This window comes from Catharus ustulatus, chromosome 1 (assembly GCF_009819885.2).
Source record: "Catharus ustulatus isolate bCatUst1 chromosome 1, bCatUst1.pri.v2, whole genome shotgun sequence".
Taxonomy (NCBI): Eukaryota; Metazoa; Chordata; class Aves; order Passeriformes; family Turdidae; genus Catharus; species Catharus ustulatus.
In genome coordinates, this window is record NC_046221.1 from 146,678,282 (window position 1) to 146,697,068 (window position 18,787).

Here is an 18,787-nt window from a genome sequence, read left to right on the forward strand (position 1 = left end):
TTAGTAGGTATGTTACTTTTGTTTCTTAAAACGAAACAGAAGCAAGATGGATAAGAATAATGTCCAAATGTAGCTAACTAAGTTTTGAAAGAATAGAGATCAGAAATACTTAGTGTGATCCCAGAAAGAAATCACCAAATGATAATGCTGTTTTTCTACAAATGTAGTATCAGGGAGAAAAATTATTCTAGAGAGAAGCTGTTTTAGGATTTAGCAAGTGAGTCTCTCAGAGAAAATATTTATGATGAGACAGATAAGTTTGTCTTTCCACTATGTTCAGATTTTTTGCTGTTAAAATTTCAACAGGGTACATTAAAAAACCTAAACCCAACAACAAATAAAAACCCAACAAACAAAAAACCCCATGAAAATCAGATATGCAATTTGAAGAAGAGAAAGAAGAAGTACCTTGAGATTAATCCTTTCAGTCCCCACAGTAGAAAAAATAACATGAAGCAGAAAAACCTTTATTGGGAAATTTGCACAAAAGATTTAATCTTTTTGTAGTAAGGTGATGTTTAAAGGTGCCTGTCTAATAAAGAAGGGATCAGGAAAAATCTTAATATCATAGACAGTGTAATTCAGATGAATTTGCCTTTGACAAAGTTCAGTTTGTATATATTTATATCTTTCCTAGATGTTTCTTTTACATGTTTGAGTGTTCTGTTTGTAAAAACAGGAACATATATATGGTTACAGTAATTTCATGACCATAAGGTGCACTGGACTATAAGGCGCACCCCCCGGGAGTCAGCAAAATTTGCAACTTTGTAGATCATATAAGGGGCACTGGACTATAAGGCGCACATTTCTTTTGCAGCGAGGCTCCGCCCCAGCTCCCCCCACGCGGTTGCTGGCCAAGGCCCCGCCTCAACCCAGCAGCCATGGGCCCCCGGGGATGCCTGGACACGGGAGGGGCGGTGCCGCAGGCCCCCTGGCCCACCTTCACCCGGTAGCCATGGGCCCCCTGGCCCGCCTCCACCCAGCAGGGGTGATACCATGGACCCCTGGGCCCGCCTCCAGCCAGCTGCCGTGGCACTGCTGGCTCCCGCCACGGCTCACAGTTCACACTTCCAGTTTGACAAATTTTGCAACTTTGTACATCATATAAGGTGCACTGGACTATAAGGCGCACTTCCGGGTTCGAGGGAAAATTTTAGTCAAAAGGGTGCGCCTTATAGTCGTGAAATTACTGTACTTTCTTATGACATGCTAACTGCAATTAACAAATCTAAACCATAATTTCATATTGGGTAGTTCAGTTTAAGAACAAAGTAATAAAGTATTCTAGAGAACTGTAAAAAACTGTTCAATATATTGTGCTTGCAGGAATATAAAAGGGAAAAAGAGGCAAAAGATGAAGTCATTGTCTCTGCAACCAAATATATCAATTCAATGTATTCATACTAAAAGTAAGTTTTGATTTTTGGAGAAATACACAATAAATTAACAATACAATTTACAATAAACAGTGTAGGTAAATGTCATAGAAGAAATAGCTGACAAAATAAATGTTGTACCTTTGCATGTTGGGATTACTCCACTCCATGTACCATTGCTAGTACAAGTGCGAATTAAGGAGCTATTTGCTTCCATTGTGTAACCAGGTTGGCACATATAAGTAACATTTTGTCCAACAACATAATCATCACCATATCTCATGCCATTGGCTGGGACTCCTGGATCTCCACAACTGATAACTGCAAGCAAAGAGTTGAGGAACATATTTTAAAATCTAATTGAGATTTATCTATATGTGAGGGGAAGAAAACATGACAAAATTAAGCATTGATTGGGGGAAAAAAGAAGGAAAAATTAACATAAACCTCATCTCCACCAAGAGAAAATAAAAATATGCTGTCCTAATTAGCTGCCAAACATATGTATAGCTGTATAATAGTTGTATTTGGAGAACATAAATGCTTTCGTTCAACAGTAGTAGTGAAGGACTGTTCAATTTTGAGTGATAAAATTTCAAGATTACAAAACAAAACAAAACAAAACTAGAACAAAGGGAAGAAATAATCCATTTGCCACTACCAGCCTTTGATATGCTAAAATTTTCCTATCTATTCAGTTTCATTATGAAAAAAGTAGATGCCTATTACTTACTTTACTTTTCTAGGGTATTCTGAAAGGAAACAAAATCTGTAGAATTTAAAATATGTGAGTGCAAAAGCCTCCCACTTTATAAATTATTTCATATTTGTACCTGTACATAAACAGGTGAGAATATGGGCCAAAACTATGGGCTATAGCTTACATAAAAACTAGGTCTATAGTACTTCAATGTGTGGGAGTGGTTGTAAAACCTTTTATGACTTCTAGTATCACAGATAATTTAATTTCCTAATGAAATAAAGTATGTACTTGTAAGGAGTTAATAAAAAGTTTTATATCATTGTAATCTGAGAATAGTGTTAAAACAGGTACGTTTCCTTCAGACCTGGTCAAATGGATCTATCAATTTCTGGAACAGTTTTTAGAACAAGAAATCCAGAGAACACTAGTGGCAATGCTAAAAAGTGGTTGTTTTCAGGGAAAAAAAAAAGGTAAAAATAATATAGCATCCCATGTGTTTTACGGTTTATTTTATAGTAAACTTGAAAACCACCCTACAGCATTGCTATTCCTCTGGAAAAGTGTGAGAAGCAGTTTCCTGGGCAGCGTACACATCCTGGCCACTTCTAACTCAGTGCCAAAGCGTGGCTGATGTCAAGTCACCCTTTCTCCTTTCTGGATCTGGATCTCCAAAATCACAAAATCCATGACTACATATTTTTGGCATAGCCCCCTTGATTAATAACTCAGGACCTGAGAATCCAAGATATATATATATATATATATATATATATACAGTATACCTTCTCTACAGTTTACCATGGTCTGAGTGAGCACATACTAATTACACAGCATATATCAAATCTTACAATGTCCCATGCAATCACTGTGTGGATACAGAAGAGATTAGAACCACAAGGTTATCTGCATTAGTGTAAAGGTAGCTAATGTATGATAAAGAAAACAGGTAGCTAATATACTAGCAAAGAAAACTGGAGATCAGCCTATTTTAATTTACCTAGTAATAAAGTAAATTCAAATTATTTCAAAACCCATAAATTTTTCTTGGTCACGTTTCAAAAAACATAGAACTGGGAAAGATAGATATTTACACAAGTACTTTCAAATACTTTGAAATTTTGTTTATTTGAAATATTTCATTTACTATCCTTAAAGTATAAATTCTACTAAAATATTCCTCAATATTTTTACAGATATACTATTGCCTTTTTCCTTTTTTCCTCTAATCTTTGTTTCATTTCAGTTGGACCACCTCCACTCAAGTCACTATTTTAGACAAAAACATCTTAAATTGTTGCAGTGATACTGACCAGAAGAGCATTTCCTGTTGATGAGCCAGTGAATGCCAACAGGGTGACCCTGGGGAGCCCCAGGCCTGTGCTGCACAGCCAGGGTGGCCTTCAGACAGACCTGTGCTGTGCCACACAGATCTCTTGCTCTGGCACATGTCACTGGGTTGCTGCAGGCAGATCCCACTCAGCGATTACACCTTGCTGATGACACAGACCTGTTTTTTATTTACCAGTACAAGAGGCCCTCTTGAGAACATTGTTTCTGTTTGACTGCAGAAATATTAGTGTTACTTCTTTCTAAAAAAATCCTATAATAGCTTGCAATGATCTAGTCTATGTGACATTGCACAGGGGCCAGTCCTGTTTGATGGTACACTGCCCAGGGCTCCCAGCCTGTAAAGAGGCATAAAATGATCTATGCTGTTCTCTTCTTACAGTGTCAGCTCTAAACCCCAGCACTTTCAATGATGTGAAAGAAGGACCTGTCATAAGTATGGATTGGCTGTAAATTTTGATAACACCTTGAGTAAATAAAAGTGGTATATCCTGAATCTCCCTCTCTTTGTTTTACTATGATACTTCCTCTGTCAACATATTTCAAGTTTAAATCTCATGTTTCTACCTGAGTAATGTGTCTTGAGAAGATTGTTTTGGCATATATTTCAGCAAAATTTTATTCTAAAATACAAGAAAAAATATAGATTCAGTTGACATCACAAACCACCTTTATCTTTGGAACAATTAATCTGCTTCTCATTCTAATTTGTAAAATAATAAATAAACAAAAACACTGGGCACTCTCTCAGGCTTTATGACTACAAAAATCCATTAAAGATGGATTTTAAAACACCAGAAATTTTATCACCTAGCTTTTGGCTTCTGTTTGGGTTGCTGTAAGTGTGTTCAAAATTTAAAAACCAGTTTTCTATACCTCTGATGAGGATATGTTTCTTCAAAATGATAGGCAGTCTCATGCAACACATAAATGTAAAATTTTCATAATTGCTACTAAAAAATGAACTAGGACATGTAATAAAGAAGGAACAGATGGGCTTGAAAATAAAGTGTTGCAAAATGCTCATTACAAATGTTAGAGATGCTGAAATAGCTTCTGTTAAGTGGGGTAGCCAAAGGAGTATTAAGGTTAATGAAGAGGCCAAACAGAAGATGATATGTTAAAACAGGACAACAGTTTTGACCTTGGAGTCACTACTATAAGAATCCTCAAAGGTTCATTACAAGGTTTTTATTTTATACTCTCTAGAAGAATAGAATATTATACTGCTAGTTTTTCAAGATCAAGTAAAGCAATTAAAATTAAAATGAATGGATACGTCATATCACAAAACATAAACAAGATTGAATATATATACTGGTAAAGAATTAAAGTAGGTCGATCATGTAACCATACAACTCCCTTAAACTGAAACAGCAGTCTATACATTTTACTACGCTCTGCCTTTATTCTTCATATTTGCATAGCATTATATTTGAAAAAAGTATTTAGCATACGAAATTGCATAGGAAGTAGTGCTACAAAAAGCCAAAAATTTATTGGCATGAGATTCCTGTATTTTATTTATTTGTTACTTTCAGAGGAGAGGAAAAACAAAAACTATTCATTAGAAATGTGTCTTACTTGTGCAGTTTGGCAAGGATCCAGACCATGTTCCATTGGCAGTGCATTGTCTTACAGATGATCCAGAAAGTATGTATCCTTCCATGCATGAATAAATTACTGAATTAGAGAATGTAGTTCCATCAATACGAAGTACTTTTCCATTAGCAGTTGTTCCTGGATTACCACACTGTACAGCTATAAAGGAAAATGTGAAATAATTTCAAAACACAGTAAAGATGATTTCTGAAATAGGAAAAATTGAAGCAGGAACAATCCTTCTGCCAGCAGTGTTATTTGGTAGAAATCCATTCTGTTGTCCTTAAAAATGTAAGTTTTGCCACCTACTGATGAGACAAATTGTACAGTAAAAAATTGTGTGCATGAATTACTATTTTTCCCCATTTGGTTTGTAGAGAAACAAAACCTACAAATTTAGCTTTATAATCTGCATCAGTGAAAAGCTAGTTTAGAGGCAAAAACAAACTTCCAATTATAAGAAAAAGTCCGATCTACAATTATAATTGTAGATTTAATTTGAATCATGCGTTTCTAGCATCACTGAAATATTCTTCCTAATTAAAAGCACTGAATGGAGTCAACTGTTACTTCACAGGCAGATGGCATCCTGATGTTTCCCAGTTTTTCAATGTTCTACTTTGGAATTTAAATGCATCCTTCTTATGTGATTACATCTAATCTCTATGACCTAAACTAGAACAATATACCTGTGCATGAACTACCTACACGTACATGTATCTGTGAAACACGTTTATCATTTCAAGAAAGAAATATCATGAAAACCATCTTAAAATGTATAAGAGCTAATTTGTTTCTGTAATAGATGAGGTCAAAGAAAAAAAACAGCAGGTGTTATAGTTGGGCAAAGCATATCCCTTTTGATACCACCATAAAAACATTTCTATGCACACACACACACGTTTTTTTTAATGTAAAGTTGACAGTCATTCAGCAGAAAGGATATTACAAAACCAGTTTCTGAAACAATTTTTTTTAAATGTAATTACACTTTCATACGGATAACACAGTCAACAGCAATAAAATAGAAAATAAGAGTACAGGTTCTCAAATTATTTTCTTTTTTTCAAGACACTTTGTTTCACAAAAGAACCTGTTGGGTATTATTTCCTATTCTGAAGCAAGGTAATTTAGGCAATAAATGATTCTTCAGAAATATCCTGTTATAGTTTCCTTTTATGATAATTTGTCTACCTTGATATTTCCAGAATTATTTCTTACAAAAGAACTTCTTTCATCATTTTTATTTCTATTGAAAAATAATAATGTCAACAGTATTATTAAATGAAATTTAGATCAACCATTTATACATAGATATATAAATCTAAAGAAATCCTGACACTGAAATTTTCCTAAAGCTGGAGTCTTTTGCCTGAAATTCAGGTGTATTAATAGTTGTAATTAAAGGTGAGGTTATGCCGAGATTTTTAAGTCAAACAATATTAATAAGAAACTTGTGTTCTGGAGTCTTACCTATTTTTTTTCTCAATACCTGTAAATATGCGGTTTCAGGAGTGCCAGGGACTGGTTTCAGGTTTGTCACCTAATGCCAAGCAAAAACTATTGTGCAAAAACTGATTTGAGAAAATTTGTCAATCTAAAATTACTGCATCCCATTCACAACACAAAGCTGGCAATGCAAAATTGGTTTTCTGATCAATAGTATTAAAAACACAGTTTAAAAATTGAGTGGATCCTTGATTTACCTTTGCACTCAGGTTGTTTTCCTGTCCAGCTTCCATTTGCCAAACATGTTCTTTCCTCTGAGCCATGGAGGATATATCCAATATCACAGCTAAAATGTATCGTGCTTTTAATTTTAAAATTGTTCTCTTCCCTGGACCCATGGCCTGGGATACCTGGATCACCGCAAGAACCAGCTGTATCGCCTAGATTTTAGAGTACAAAGATTAGAATAAGTATGAAATATTATTATCATTCTGCACTTATAATGCATGTCTCTGTGTATTTATAAATAAGTTATATATATATATATAATTTTAAAAAAATCCCTATATGTATCCTTGGGGGTGAGTCCCTATAATTGCAAAATTATTTGATCCTCCACTAATTTTTTGCACTTATTTTATAACAATGCAGAAAAAGAATTATAATTTTGTCAAATTCCTCTAATACCATGCTAAAATTTTGATAGCAGAGTTATCAAATGAAATAGAGGGGAAAAAAACCACAAAAAATTCTTGGGGATTTTTAGTTTTAAAAAAAGGAATTCTGAGAAAAACCAAGGTCCCGATTGCAGAGACAATTTTCCTGTTTGTGTATAACTAGCATTCATAAAATATTTGTTAGTTTTATGGTATCACTAGAGCTGGAACAGTTTTACCATTGAATGAAATTTCTAGTCAACAATGTTATATGCACTAGACATGAAGCATTTTCTTGAATTCTAGAAATGTTGAAACATCACTTCAAAACTGCCTGATAGCTAAAATCCCCCTCAGACATAAATATTTCAGAAAATTCTAAGATAGAGGGTTAATGGTTAATATGTTTTTATATGTATATATTTCAAATAATTTAAAATGCTATCTGCTGTATAAAAATGTTAGAATAGTCACACAGCAATAATGATAACAATAAAAAGTAATAATAGCATCTAAGATTATAAATCTAAATCTTCAACTGTGGTAAGAACTTTTAGGAAGTTCTAGGTAACATACTATATGAACTTCAGCTCATTTGATTGAATCTTTTAATATTTACTTAGGATCATCTACTTTATTCTTTTAGATAACTTTAAGATAGTTTTCTATGCATAAAAAGATGAAGGTATATTATATTAGGTATATTACATTACTGAGTTTCAATACTGAAGAGTTGAATTCTAGAACTCTTGGAGCTCCACTGTTCTACTTTTCCCTCATAGACCATTTTTTTTCTAACAACTTGCAAATAAAATTAATGTCTTCTAGACAAAAAATATGTCAAATATATAGATATTTTTGAGAGAATGTCTGCAATACTTGGTAGTCAATTACACTATTTTAAATAAAGATTAAATATTTCAAGAATTAGCTAGAAAAAATAATCTTTACTACTACTACTATTATTATTATTATTAATAATAATAATAATAATAATATGTTATGCAGAATAGCCATGCTTTTCGGAGGTTTGTCTAAAAGACAAACTTCTTTTTGTTTAAAAAGAAGTAATAAGAGCAATTTTTACATAGAAATAGTAAAGAAATTTTCAAACTCTAAATATGCAAAAGACCAAAAGTGGCAGACTCGCTACAGAGGGATTCTGAGAAGTTAGGACCTTGAAGTCTTACATGTAGTGAAAAACAAGTGTTCTGCTGCCTCAGTTGGCAGTGCATATGTCTAAAAAATGCTGTTGGGACTGAAGGGTTGGACACAACTCTTTACTGACAAAAGTACATACAGAACTGAACAGTGAAGGAAGAAGAGCAGACTTAGCTTGCTTTGCTTTGAAAATTATGGTGCATGAGCAAATACTTGGCTTACTTCATTATGTCTAAGAAGTATGTGGTACTATATATTTAAATGATTTCAGAAATAACAAATATACTCAAGGAAGCAAAAGGGCTAACTGTCTGATTCAGAATCACAGACTGAGAAGTTAGGCTGTTCTCTGTTTACTCATTTCATTATGTGACACAGATCAGTAAATCAGATTGCCAACCCTGTTTAAAAAGAAATTGCTAATATTTCCAAATTAGAGCAAAAACGTTCTATAAGATTTCAAAATAATTTATGACGAAGGTATTTAGGTGACTTAACAACACTCTAGTTTGAGAATAGTCTGCTTCATTTTTCTGAAATAACAAAAAAAATCCTAGATAAATGGTACTTTTTTTCATTTTGGGAATCTGTATCTTACATTTTCCAGGAATATTTAGTTATACTATGATAAAATTGGAACAGGACCTACTCATTATTCTACACTTGTAAAATCTCCACAATAACAGCTTGGTTTTTGGCAAGTTACTTAACATTATGCCTAAAAGTATTATACAATGAAAAAATGAAAACAGGTTATTTGCTGTATCAAATAGAAATCACGTACTCCTAAGTGAAATCATGTGTTCATTTCTAATGCCTACTTATTACTGTGAATTATTAGACTTTTTATTGTAGGAAGGTTAACCACCAGCTCTTTTGATTGAAGGTTACAGAAATATTTTTTTCTAAATGGCTAATCACCTCGGATGTGAGTGAGTGAAGCTGAGTTGGAAGTGACCCACAGGGACCATCGAGTCCAGCTCCCAGCCCTGCCCAGCACCATCCCCAAGAGTCACACCCTGTGTCTGAGAGCATTGTCCAAACTCTTCTCGAGCTCTGTCAGGCTGGTACTGTGACCACTGCCCTGGGGAGCTGTTCCAGTGCCCAAACACCCTCTGGGTGAAGAGCCTTTTCCTGATATCCACCCTAAACCTCCCCTGACACAGCTTCAGGCCATTCTGTCACCACAGAGCAGGGATCAGTGCCTTGCCCCTTCTCCACTCATGAGGAAATTTCAGATTGTGATGAAGTCTAAGAGAACATATTTTTATCACCTCATGCAGACTCAACTAAATTATTTTTACAGTTAGTTATAAGCCTTCCTTCACTCACATGTGTAACAAATTCTCAGTTGACATTTAATCTTGATGAAATGGAGGATATTTAGACTATTTCCAACTATTGCCACACATATGAGGAATTCTACATTGCAAAAAATTTCTGACTCCATCTGATATACATATGATGATTGAAAACTGTTTCTGAATGCCAGTATACGTCAATGGGACATGACAATTCCTTCTAGCTCAATGTCATGTGACAAGAAACTGTCATAAGAGTTATGTTACAAAATTTAGAATGTAGTTACCTTATGTTCACTGATCTAGCATTTCCTTTTTATTTTTTTTTCGTGTACTAAAAGGTCAAACATGCTATGTCTTTTCTCAGTTATATATTCTATATTATATATTATAAATAATATTTAAAAACATGCAATTTTTAATGCTTTAATATGCATTACAATGAAGAAATAAGTTTAAAGGCTAATTATGAAAGCTGATGATTTTACATATTTTAGGTGTAAAATATAGAAATTCTGTGTCATGGACTTCAAATTATTTTATAATGAAAAAGAATTTCAGATACAAACTTTGAAAACAAAATCTCAAAATTTTACTAAGAATTATAGTTTGGTACAGTACAGTTAAATAAAATAAGAGTTTGTATTCTATACAATTTGATTCTTTATGATTGACATTTAAAGGTGCCTATTCAAGGAAATTTTTCATCATGTATTAAGAAAAATTAATTAGATCTGATTAGAGACACCATTAGATCTGATTAAACTCACCACATTCCTTTGTCCAGGTAGAAAAACAATAATTAGAAAAAAAAAAGCCTCAGTCATAATATCCCAAGATATTTCAACACATTTAATTTAATAGGAGAAACGCTATAGAATAATCCTATTTTCAGTAGGGGTGCTTTGATTTTTCATGTGTGTTTTTTGGCTCTATTCCTTTATATTTTTTATCTATTTCTTAAATTATTTTTGAAATACATAATTTAGATTTTTTTTTCTTATTAGTACTATGAAAAGCTACAATAAGTAGCCTTAATGCTAGCTTTAAAAACACTTTCTAAATTAAAATCTGAAAAAAACACAACCTGTTCAAATTTGCAAATACATGAATATATCATTATTTATCAAATAAGATTATTTTACATTAAAGTTTGATTTCCAGTACATATCTTTAAAAATTAAAGATTATAATAACTTGATCTTTGCTCTAATTGTGGCAAATTTCCTTCCGCTTTATTAATAGAAAGTTTAAGGATTAAATTAGATGTATATTTTTCTAGGTTTTGTCACATTCTGGGTTCTGTCACATTCTAGGTTCCTGACTTTGCAGAAGGTTCAGATACTGAAAAACTCTTCCAACAGCTTAGAATTTAATGCAATATTTTAACCAAGCAGCTCTATTTTAGTATTTCATATTAATTTTCGACTACTTCTGTGCAATGGGTTGTAAAGTTTTATATTCTGAAGCTGTAGCTGATAATCAGTTTATAACTGAATACACTGAAGAGATGAGGGCAGGAGAAGAAAAAAACCAACCAAGAAGGTTTCCAATATGTGAGACCTCCACCTGGACTACTGTATCCATGTCTGAGGTTCCCAATACAACAGGAAAAAAGACCTTTTAGAGCAGGTCCAGAGGAAATTATAAATATGATCAGAGGGCTGGAACACCTCTGCTGTGCCAAAAGGCTGAGAGAATTTAGGCTGTTCAACCTGAATAAATGAAGGCTTCCAGAAGACCTTATTGTGGCCTTTCAATACATAAAATACAGAAGAAAGATGTAGAGTGACTTTTTATCAAGGTCTGTAGTGACAGGTGAAGAGGGGACAATTTTAAACTGAAAGAGGCTAAGTTTAGACTGGGCATAAAGCAGACATTTCTTACGATGTGTGCAGTGAGTCACTGAAACAGGCTGCACAGAGAACTTGTGGATACAACACCCCTGGAAGTGCTCAAGGTCAGGTTGAACAGGACTTTGAGTAACCTGATCTCGTTGCATATGATCCCTTCTCATTTCATTAGAGGGAGGACTACATGGTCTTTGGAGGTCCCTTCCACCACCAACCATCCTATGATGCTAGTGAAAGATATCCCTACCTATAACTGGGGGTTGGGCTATATTATTTTTAAAGATCCTTCTGACTTCCACCATGCTATTCTATTATTTACTAATACTGTAAAGAACCTTGGATTTTAAATGTGAAACTAGTATAGAATAGTCAGTTTTCCCTATCAGTTATTCTTCACTTCTGGTTTTGGCATAGATCTAATCCAAGAAAAAAATGTCATTTATTTTCTTCTAATTTTCTGCCATTAAACATGTCTAAATTCTCTGAATTATATCAGTTTAAATAAGATTCAAAACCTCTCTGATTTCTCCAATTAAATAATGAAACATAAGCTGGACAAGAAAGAACTTCACCAGTATTTACTGAGAATGATAACATGGTTAACCTTTATCACAATATTTGTTTACATAGTCTGCAATAACAAAAGGGATTTAATCAAATCCCAAATTAGTGTGTGACTTGGATTTCTGTTTTTCACTTGATCACTTCTCTTAAAGATAATCAAACTGAAGTTGTGAAGCACAATATTCCTAAGCAATACATTTTTCAGAAATCATATTTTGACTTCAGTGAGGGCTAAACTATTACAAGGACTAGATGGCATCCCCTCAAAAATTGAGCATCCTGCCTTGAAATCGTGTGGAGATGACCTGGTCTTATTATAATGTAATATGAATATATTACACAATCAAGTTATATCTGAGGTGTCATCAAACCAGTAGACATTTTGCAAGTTAAAAGAAAAAATATAAGAAAATTAACCCATCATCTTGAAGAGACCTTGTTGCAAGATTTCACTGTGGAAAGTAACACTCTTACTAGAAATAGCATAAAAAATATTTTCAAAAAAACCTGGTTTTGTTAGCAGTCAAGCGTCAACACTCAACTGAATGAGAAATTTCTTGTTCATATTAAGTGCCACCAAGAAAGTCTCCTTCTTCCAGATTATTTTCTTGCTAATACTTTACGCTCATTTTGGTTTTACTTTTTTTTCACTTCTAGTATGATGGTAATTCTGTTTTATACATGATTTTACAGATTTTTAAATGACCTTCTGAAAAAAAAATCTATTTAAACCAACTTCAGGATATAGTAATTAATTCATATATATTACCTGAGCAGTGAGGAAGAGATCCACTCCAGTGTCCATTTAACTGACACGTGCGAGATGACTGCCCTAACAGCGAGCGTCTGCCTGTGCAGGTGTAATGAACAGTAGAACCAAAGGTGTACTTATCTCCAGACAGGACTGCGTTCGGAGGAACTCCAGGATGTCCACAGTCAATCACTACAATGCATAATTATTGGAGATAAAAGAAGGTTATTATCACTGATCGAACAACTCTCAGTTTTCATTTTCATAACTGCACACATAAACCTTGTGAAGGGGTTAGCATTTTAAGGATTTGGGGAAAGGGGGAAGATTATGGGATTAGAATGCAAAATATGCTTCAGACCAAAAGCTGTGAAATAAACACCTAGACATGTCAAAAAAAAGATATTTTAGATACATACATTGATGTTCAAAACTACTAATTCCCTAAGTTCTAAGATCTTTATGGCACGAACACATGCACACACCTTGTACTCTTCAGAGAAAAATTACAGGAAGACAGTATCTGCCAAAGGCACTACTGTGGTAGAGGATATGCAGAACTTCATTTCTCTTTTAATATTTCAGAGCAAGGAGTTAATTTGAGAACAAGCTAAATAAATCAAGTTTGGGAAATGTACAGTTGAAATTCATAAGCCAAATCCACTATGTACACAAACTGAATCTATACCTGATGCTTGATTTCTTTGTATCTTACATCTGTCCATGGTATGTAGTTTATTTTTGGCAGAAATATTTGTATTTATGTACCAAGAAACTCACAAGAGCTGCAAATATCAGTGTAGTAGACTGCTGAATCATACAACTGTAGTTATCAAAACTTCATTGAATTAAATACTGTTTTCTACAGGAACTTTTTTATTAAAGAAAAATCCAGATCAGTAAGCCTAATCAGGGTGTGCTCAATTCCATGGCATTTCAGATACATGCAAGAGTACAATGATTGTACAATATAGTGTAAATCAAAATCATACGTGGCAATTTGTCTTTCTTAAACAATTAATTTCATCTTAGAGCTTTAATTTATGTGTATACTGATTTAGATTTAATTTCATGTTCTCCCAAAGGTCCAACTTTCATGGTGCAGAACCTTTCTAACAGGACCACAAAGGATTTAGGAATGTGGTAAGCTATTGACTGACTTTGATTTCTACCTAGTGTCGCTGAGCCCTGTGACCATTCTGGAGGCTTTGAGGACTTTAAGTAAAATGGCTAGAATAATCAACATAACAAGAACTTGTTTTCAGCATGTTATGTTTTTAATTACAGTAATTTCATGATTACAAGCCGCACTGACTATGAGCTGCATCTCCGGGTGTTGGCAAACATTTTGTTCTTTGTCCATACACAAGCCGCACCCAATTATAAGCTGCTCTGTCGTTCGCAGCAAGGAGCTGCGTGCAACAAAGTTGCCAAATAGTAACAGAATCACGGGATGGCGGGGTTTACTGGCTTGGCTTGGACCATGAGGGCTCGCGGCTACTGACATGGCCAGGTGGCCAAGCTTGGCGCTGCCGCTCGGCCAGGCCGCTCGGGGCCGGCCCGGCACTGCTCCGCGGTGGCAGGGGCAGGCACAGAGCCCGCCGGCACCCGCGGCAGGGGTGGGAGGCAGGGATGGAGCCCACTGGCACCCACGGCGGCAGCGGCAGGAGGGGATGGGAGTCCCCCGCCTCTCCCCAGGCCGCGGAGCCAGCAGGAGGGATGCCCCCGACTTCCCCCCACCCTGCGCTGCCTGCACAGAGCCTGGCTCCACTCGCCGTGCAACAGAGTAACTAATGTGTAACAATCGAGTAAAGCTGTGTTTTACTGGCAGGTTGCTTGACTCGGCACCTCGGTTTGCACTTCTGGGGTTGGAAATGTCAGAAAATTATTCACATATTAGCCGCTCCTGAGTGTAAGCCGCATTTCCGGTGTGGGAGCAAAATTTTAGTCAAAACGGTGTGGGTTGTAATCGTGAAATTACTGTAATTACTTCTAACTAAAATCTACTATCACTTATGGATGACTGTTGAGCATGGAAAAGTAGAACGTTGTCAATAAAAAAGCATGTTGGTGATGCAGGCTTCAACAAAATGAGACCTTTTTCTTGTGAAGAACATTCACAGTATTTCAGAATATTTTATTATCTGTAGTGTTCTTGATTGATGCTTTTGCCCTATTCAGATGTCATCCAGGACACAGTTAATTTCATACTGGTACCTTACAATTTCCACCTTTGGGCTTTCCTATATATGCTTTTTGTTTACATTTATGTCTAGAAGTCTTGGATCCCTAATAACTGACTTTAAAAATTATAGTACCCTTAATAGTACCCTAATTTGATTATGTATGCTACAAAATTTAATTTCATATTAATGTTTTCAGGCTGAGATTTCATATGAAAAGTTTATTGAGTTTCTTTTTTTTTTTAAACTCTAATAATTTCTTTTCTTTTTTTACCACACTCATTTAAAAATACCCCTTCTCTATACCTAATCTAAATGAATCTTCTCAGTTTAAACAATTACTCCTTGTGCTATCAGTACATGCCATTGTAAAAAGTCCCATTCTAGTAATAATTTGCAAAACACTCCAGAAGCTGTTAAAAAAGGCTCTTAAAAGTTTTGGTCAGATTACAATTACAAAATATCCTGGACACCACTTAGGTAGAATTCACTGACCTCTCTATAAAAATGACACAAATAAAGCAGGAGATATCCTTTCAAAAGTACATATATGACTTTTACTCCCAAAGCTCTTTTAAAAGAAGAATAAAGGCTGTATTATTAAATTACTTGTGACAATTCAGATAAAAATGACTGAGAGATTAAAGTACAAATGCAAAAAGAAGAAATCTTTGCAACTTTATCTTTAAATTAATTTCTCTTTGGAGATATTTTGCTGTTAAGCAATATTTGTCTTTTTGAAATGGTAATGTTGCCTTTAAATTCAATGTGAAACCAACAGACACTTTAACTGTGACTTGCAATCAAGCTACTTATCCCATCAAAGAAAGGGACAAGTTCCATAACTGAAATTTTTAGCTGAAAATAATTTAGCTTTTTTTAAATGAAAATGTTTAATTTGTCTTATTTTTAGAGAGATAATAGTAGAACTAGTGAAGCCACTTAAGAACAGATAGCTGCAGTATTGGAAATATCAGTCCATGATTCATGAATAAGGAACCTTTAGCCTATTTTCCCTTTAATCCCTTGAAAAGAAGCCTTTCTCAGTGAAAAATGTTGATCTTAAATGAAATCCTTTTCATGGACTAATAGAGAAACAGGTAAATCAACTTTCCCAGTCAATTAAAAGTCTAAGAAACATCTCTGGTTGTATCTGCATCACAGTTAGAAAGTTGTTAATGACAAACCAGAATAAAAATAACCTATTTGTGTTGATCCACTTGCCTTAGTAAATAGGTTGCATATGAACATGATGTTCAGATACATGTATTAATGTGGTAAACTGGGGACATTGTCCAGAGGACATCTTAGGTGTTCTGGGAAATTCAATGGACAGGTTTTGACCTTATATCCCTGCTATCAGGGATTATTACACTGGAGCATTCAGAGATGTTTGTTTGGCTGTTGTATTTCACCAGTATTATATGTTATTCACTGCATACAAGAACAATATAACTGCTGCTTAAGCAGCTACTGAGACTCTCCATCAGTACTGCACACACACAAATGTATATATAAATATGATTATTGCAATTGCTGTCATGAGACTGATGAAAATGTTGTGTAAAATAATACCACGTCTGTTCCACAGCCTTTGTAGAAGCAAACTCATTATCTACTTACTAATGCATTCAGGTAGAGGTTTGTCCCAGTGGCCATTTGGTTGACAAATTAAAACTGAAGAGCCAAATAAAAAATATCCAGGATTGCAGTCATAAAATACCACTGTGCCATATGTGAAATTTCCATGTTCAATTTTACTTTCTCTTATAGAATTTGCAGGAATTCCAGGATCAGAACAATTGACCACTAAAAAGAAAAAGAGCACAGACTTGAAAGCCATATTAATACAGTCTCCTAAAATGGTGTCCTATTCTTTGTATAAGAAATATACAATGTGTTGCTATCCTGTTTTATATACCCTAACTTTTTTATATAATGGTAGTGAATTAGGAAGAAGAACTGAAATGACAAGACACTAAAGCCAGAAGATGTCAAACCCAGAGCAAATAAAAGAAAATACTTCTTTACAGTGTGATGATACTGTAAAATTATTGGCCAGTAAAAGTTTCTGAACATACCAATAAAGAGAATTTATGTTCCTGCCTTGACACAGACTATTGTCCACAAATAGAAACGTATTTTGGGGCTAGATGTGACTTTGGTCTAACACACACAGAAATGCAAACATACTTATGTTCCCATACCAACATTTTGATAATGGATCACCTTTAGGACAGAGGTTTTGAGCTAAAGGGCACAAGGTCAGTTAGGTAAGACTGTGATGAGCTTGACAGAATAAGAACATGTCCCAACAAATGAGTAGGTAGGTCCTTTTTAAAACAGTGGCTAACTTAAATGGTTAAGAATACTGATGCATTTTTTGAGTCCTCAGCACTTTAAAATTTATATTTTTGAAAATTCCTGTATATGGATTTTCCCCCCTTTTTTTGTCTTACAGCTATCTGAGTTCAGTGTAATACTTAGTTTGGGGGTCATGAAGATTATTTTAACAGTTTTTATGTGGTTTCCTCTTTCAAGAAAACACATCATCTCTTATTTAGTTACTCAAGAAATTCAAAGTTCCCATAAAAACTACTATCCCTATATCCTTATAATCAATTGAATATTTATATATGTGCATGTAAATTACATGTATATAAACATGCAGTTGATTATAAGGATATAAGGATAGTAATAGTAGATAGACAAACATATTTTTACCTGTGTGCAAATCTATATATCTGCATGTGTATTCAGGTGGAATTTTGCTGTGCATCAGTTCCTACCCATCGCCTCTCATCCTTTTACCATGAAGAGCCTGGCTCCATTCTCTTGACACCCTCCCTTCAGTTACTGATAGTGATGAAGACCTCTCTCAGTCACCTCTTCTCAAGAGTGAACACGCACAGTTCCCTCAGCCTGTCCTTGTAAGACAGAAGCTCCAGTCCCTTAACTACCTTTGTAGAGCTCCACTGGACACATTCCAGGCTCTCCAGGTGTGCCTCACTAGGGCTAAGTAAAGGGCAGGATCACCTCCCTTGAGCTGCTGGCACTGCTCTTCCTAATGCACCCCAGGACACCATTGACCTTCTTGGCCACATAGGCACACTGCTGGGCTCGTGGTCAGTTTGGTATCCCCCAGGACTCCCAGGTCCTTCTCTGCTGAGCTACTTTCCAGCACATCCTCCCGCAGCCTGTCTTGGTGCATGGGATTACTGGGGTCACTCTTCCCCAGGGACAGGACCCTGCATTAATGTCTGTTGAATTTCAGAGGTAAATGTGCATGCATGTCTGTTTATGAAATTATCAAAATATGCTGAAAAGCTCTGTCATTTGCAAAGGTAAAACAGTATTGCCAGATGCAATTCAAGATTTGAATTTCCCCTACCTAAATCACTTAATATAGTCATTTTATGGCTCATGTCCTCTCTAGCAACTATTCTAAATGTTGAAGTCTGCTTGTGTGCTTCTTCTAGCAGGTCTCAAATATTGGTACCACAAGCCTAGAAAACATACCAGGTATGTCTCTCCTAGGACAGAAATAGCTTTTTGCTTGTATTTGACTTCTTTAACAGTAAAGGAGAGAACAGTTTGTTAGCTACATTGATGGTCAATATTGATTTTTTTTTTTTTTCCTTCCTGGAGGAAAGTCTAGCCTACATTTCTGTCTTTTTTTCTTTTTTTTTTCCCCCAGCAAGAATCATTGAAGGTCATCTCATGACCCTGCACAGGACAGCCCTAAGAATCACATCATGTCCCTGAGAATGTTGTCCATGTTCATGTTACTAAGGATATATTTAAAGTAGTGAAAAGAATTTATTTATTATTATATTTC

General features: G+C 34.9%; 1 protein-coding gene across 3 annotated transcripts in view; it reads right to left on the bottom strand.

Annotated features, from left to right (window-relative positions):
• LOC116996510 (CUB and sushi domain-containing protein 3-like) overlaps nt 1-18,787 on the bottom strand; it is a 614,657-nt gene that overhangs the window by 37,313 nt on the left and 558,557 nt on the right. For all 3 annotated transcript variants that reach the window (XM_033060271.2, XM_033060262.2, XM_033060252.2), the window contains 5 exons: nt 16,573-16,758; nt 12,785-12,958; nt 6,738-6,920; nt 5,014-5,190; nt 1,521-1,700 (listed from right to left, as the gene is read on the bottom strand). In XM_033060271.2, the coding sequence (XP_032916162.1) occupies nt 1,521-1,700; nt 5,014-5,190; nt 6,738-6,920; nt 12,785-12,958; nt 16,573-16,758 (900 nt within the window). The remainder of the gene's footprint in view (nt 1-1,520; nt 1,701-5,013; nt 5,191-6,737; nt 6,921-12,784; nt 12,959-16,572; nt 16,759-18,787) is intronic.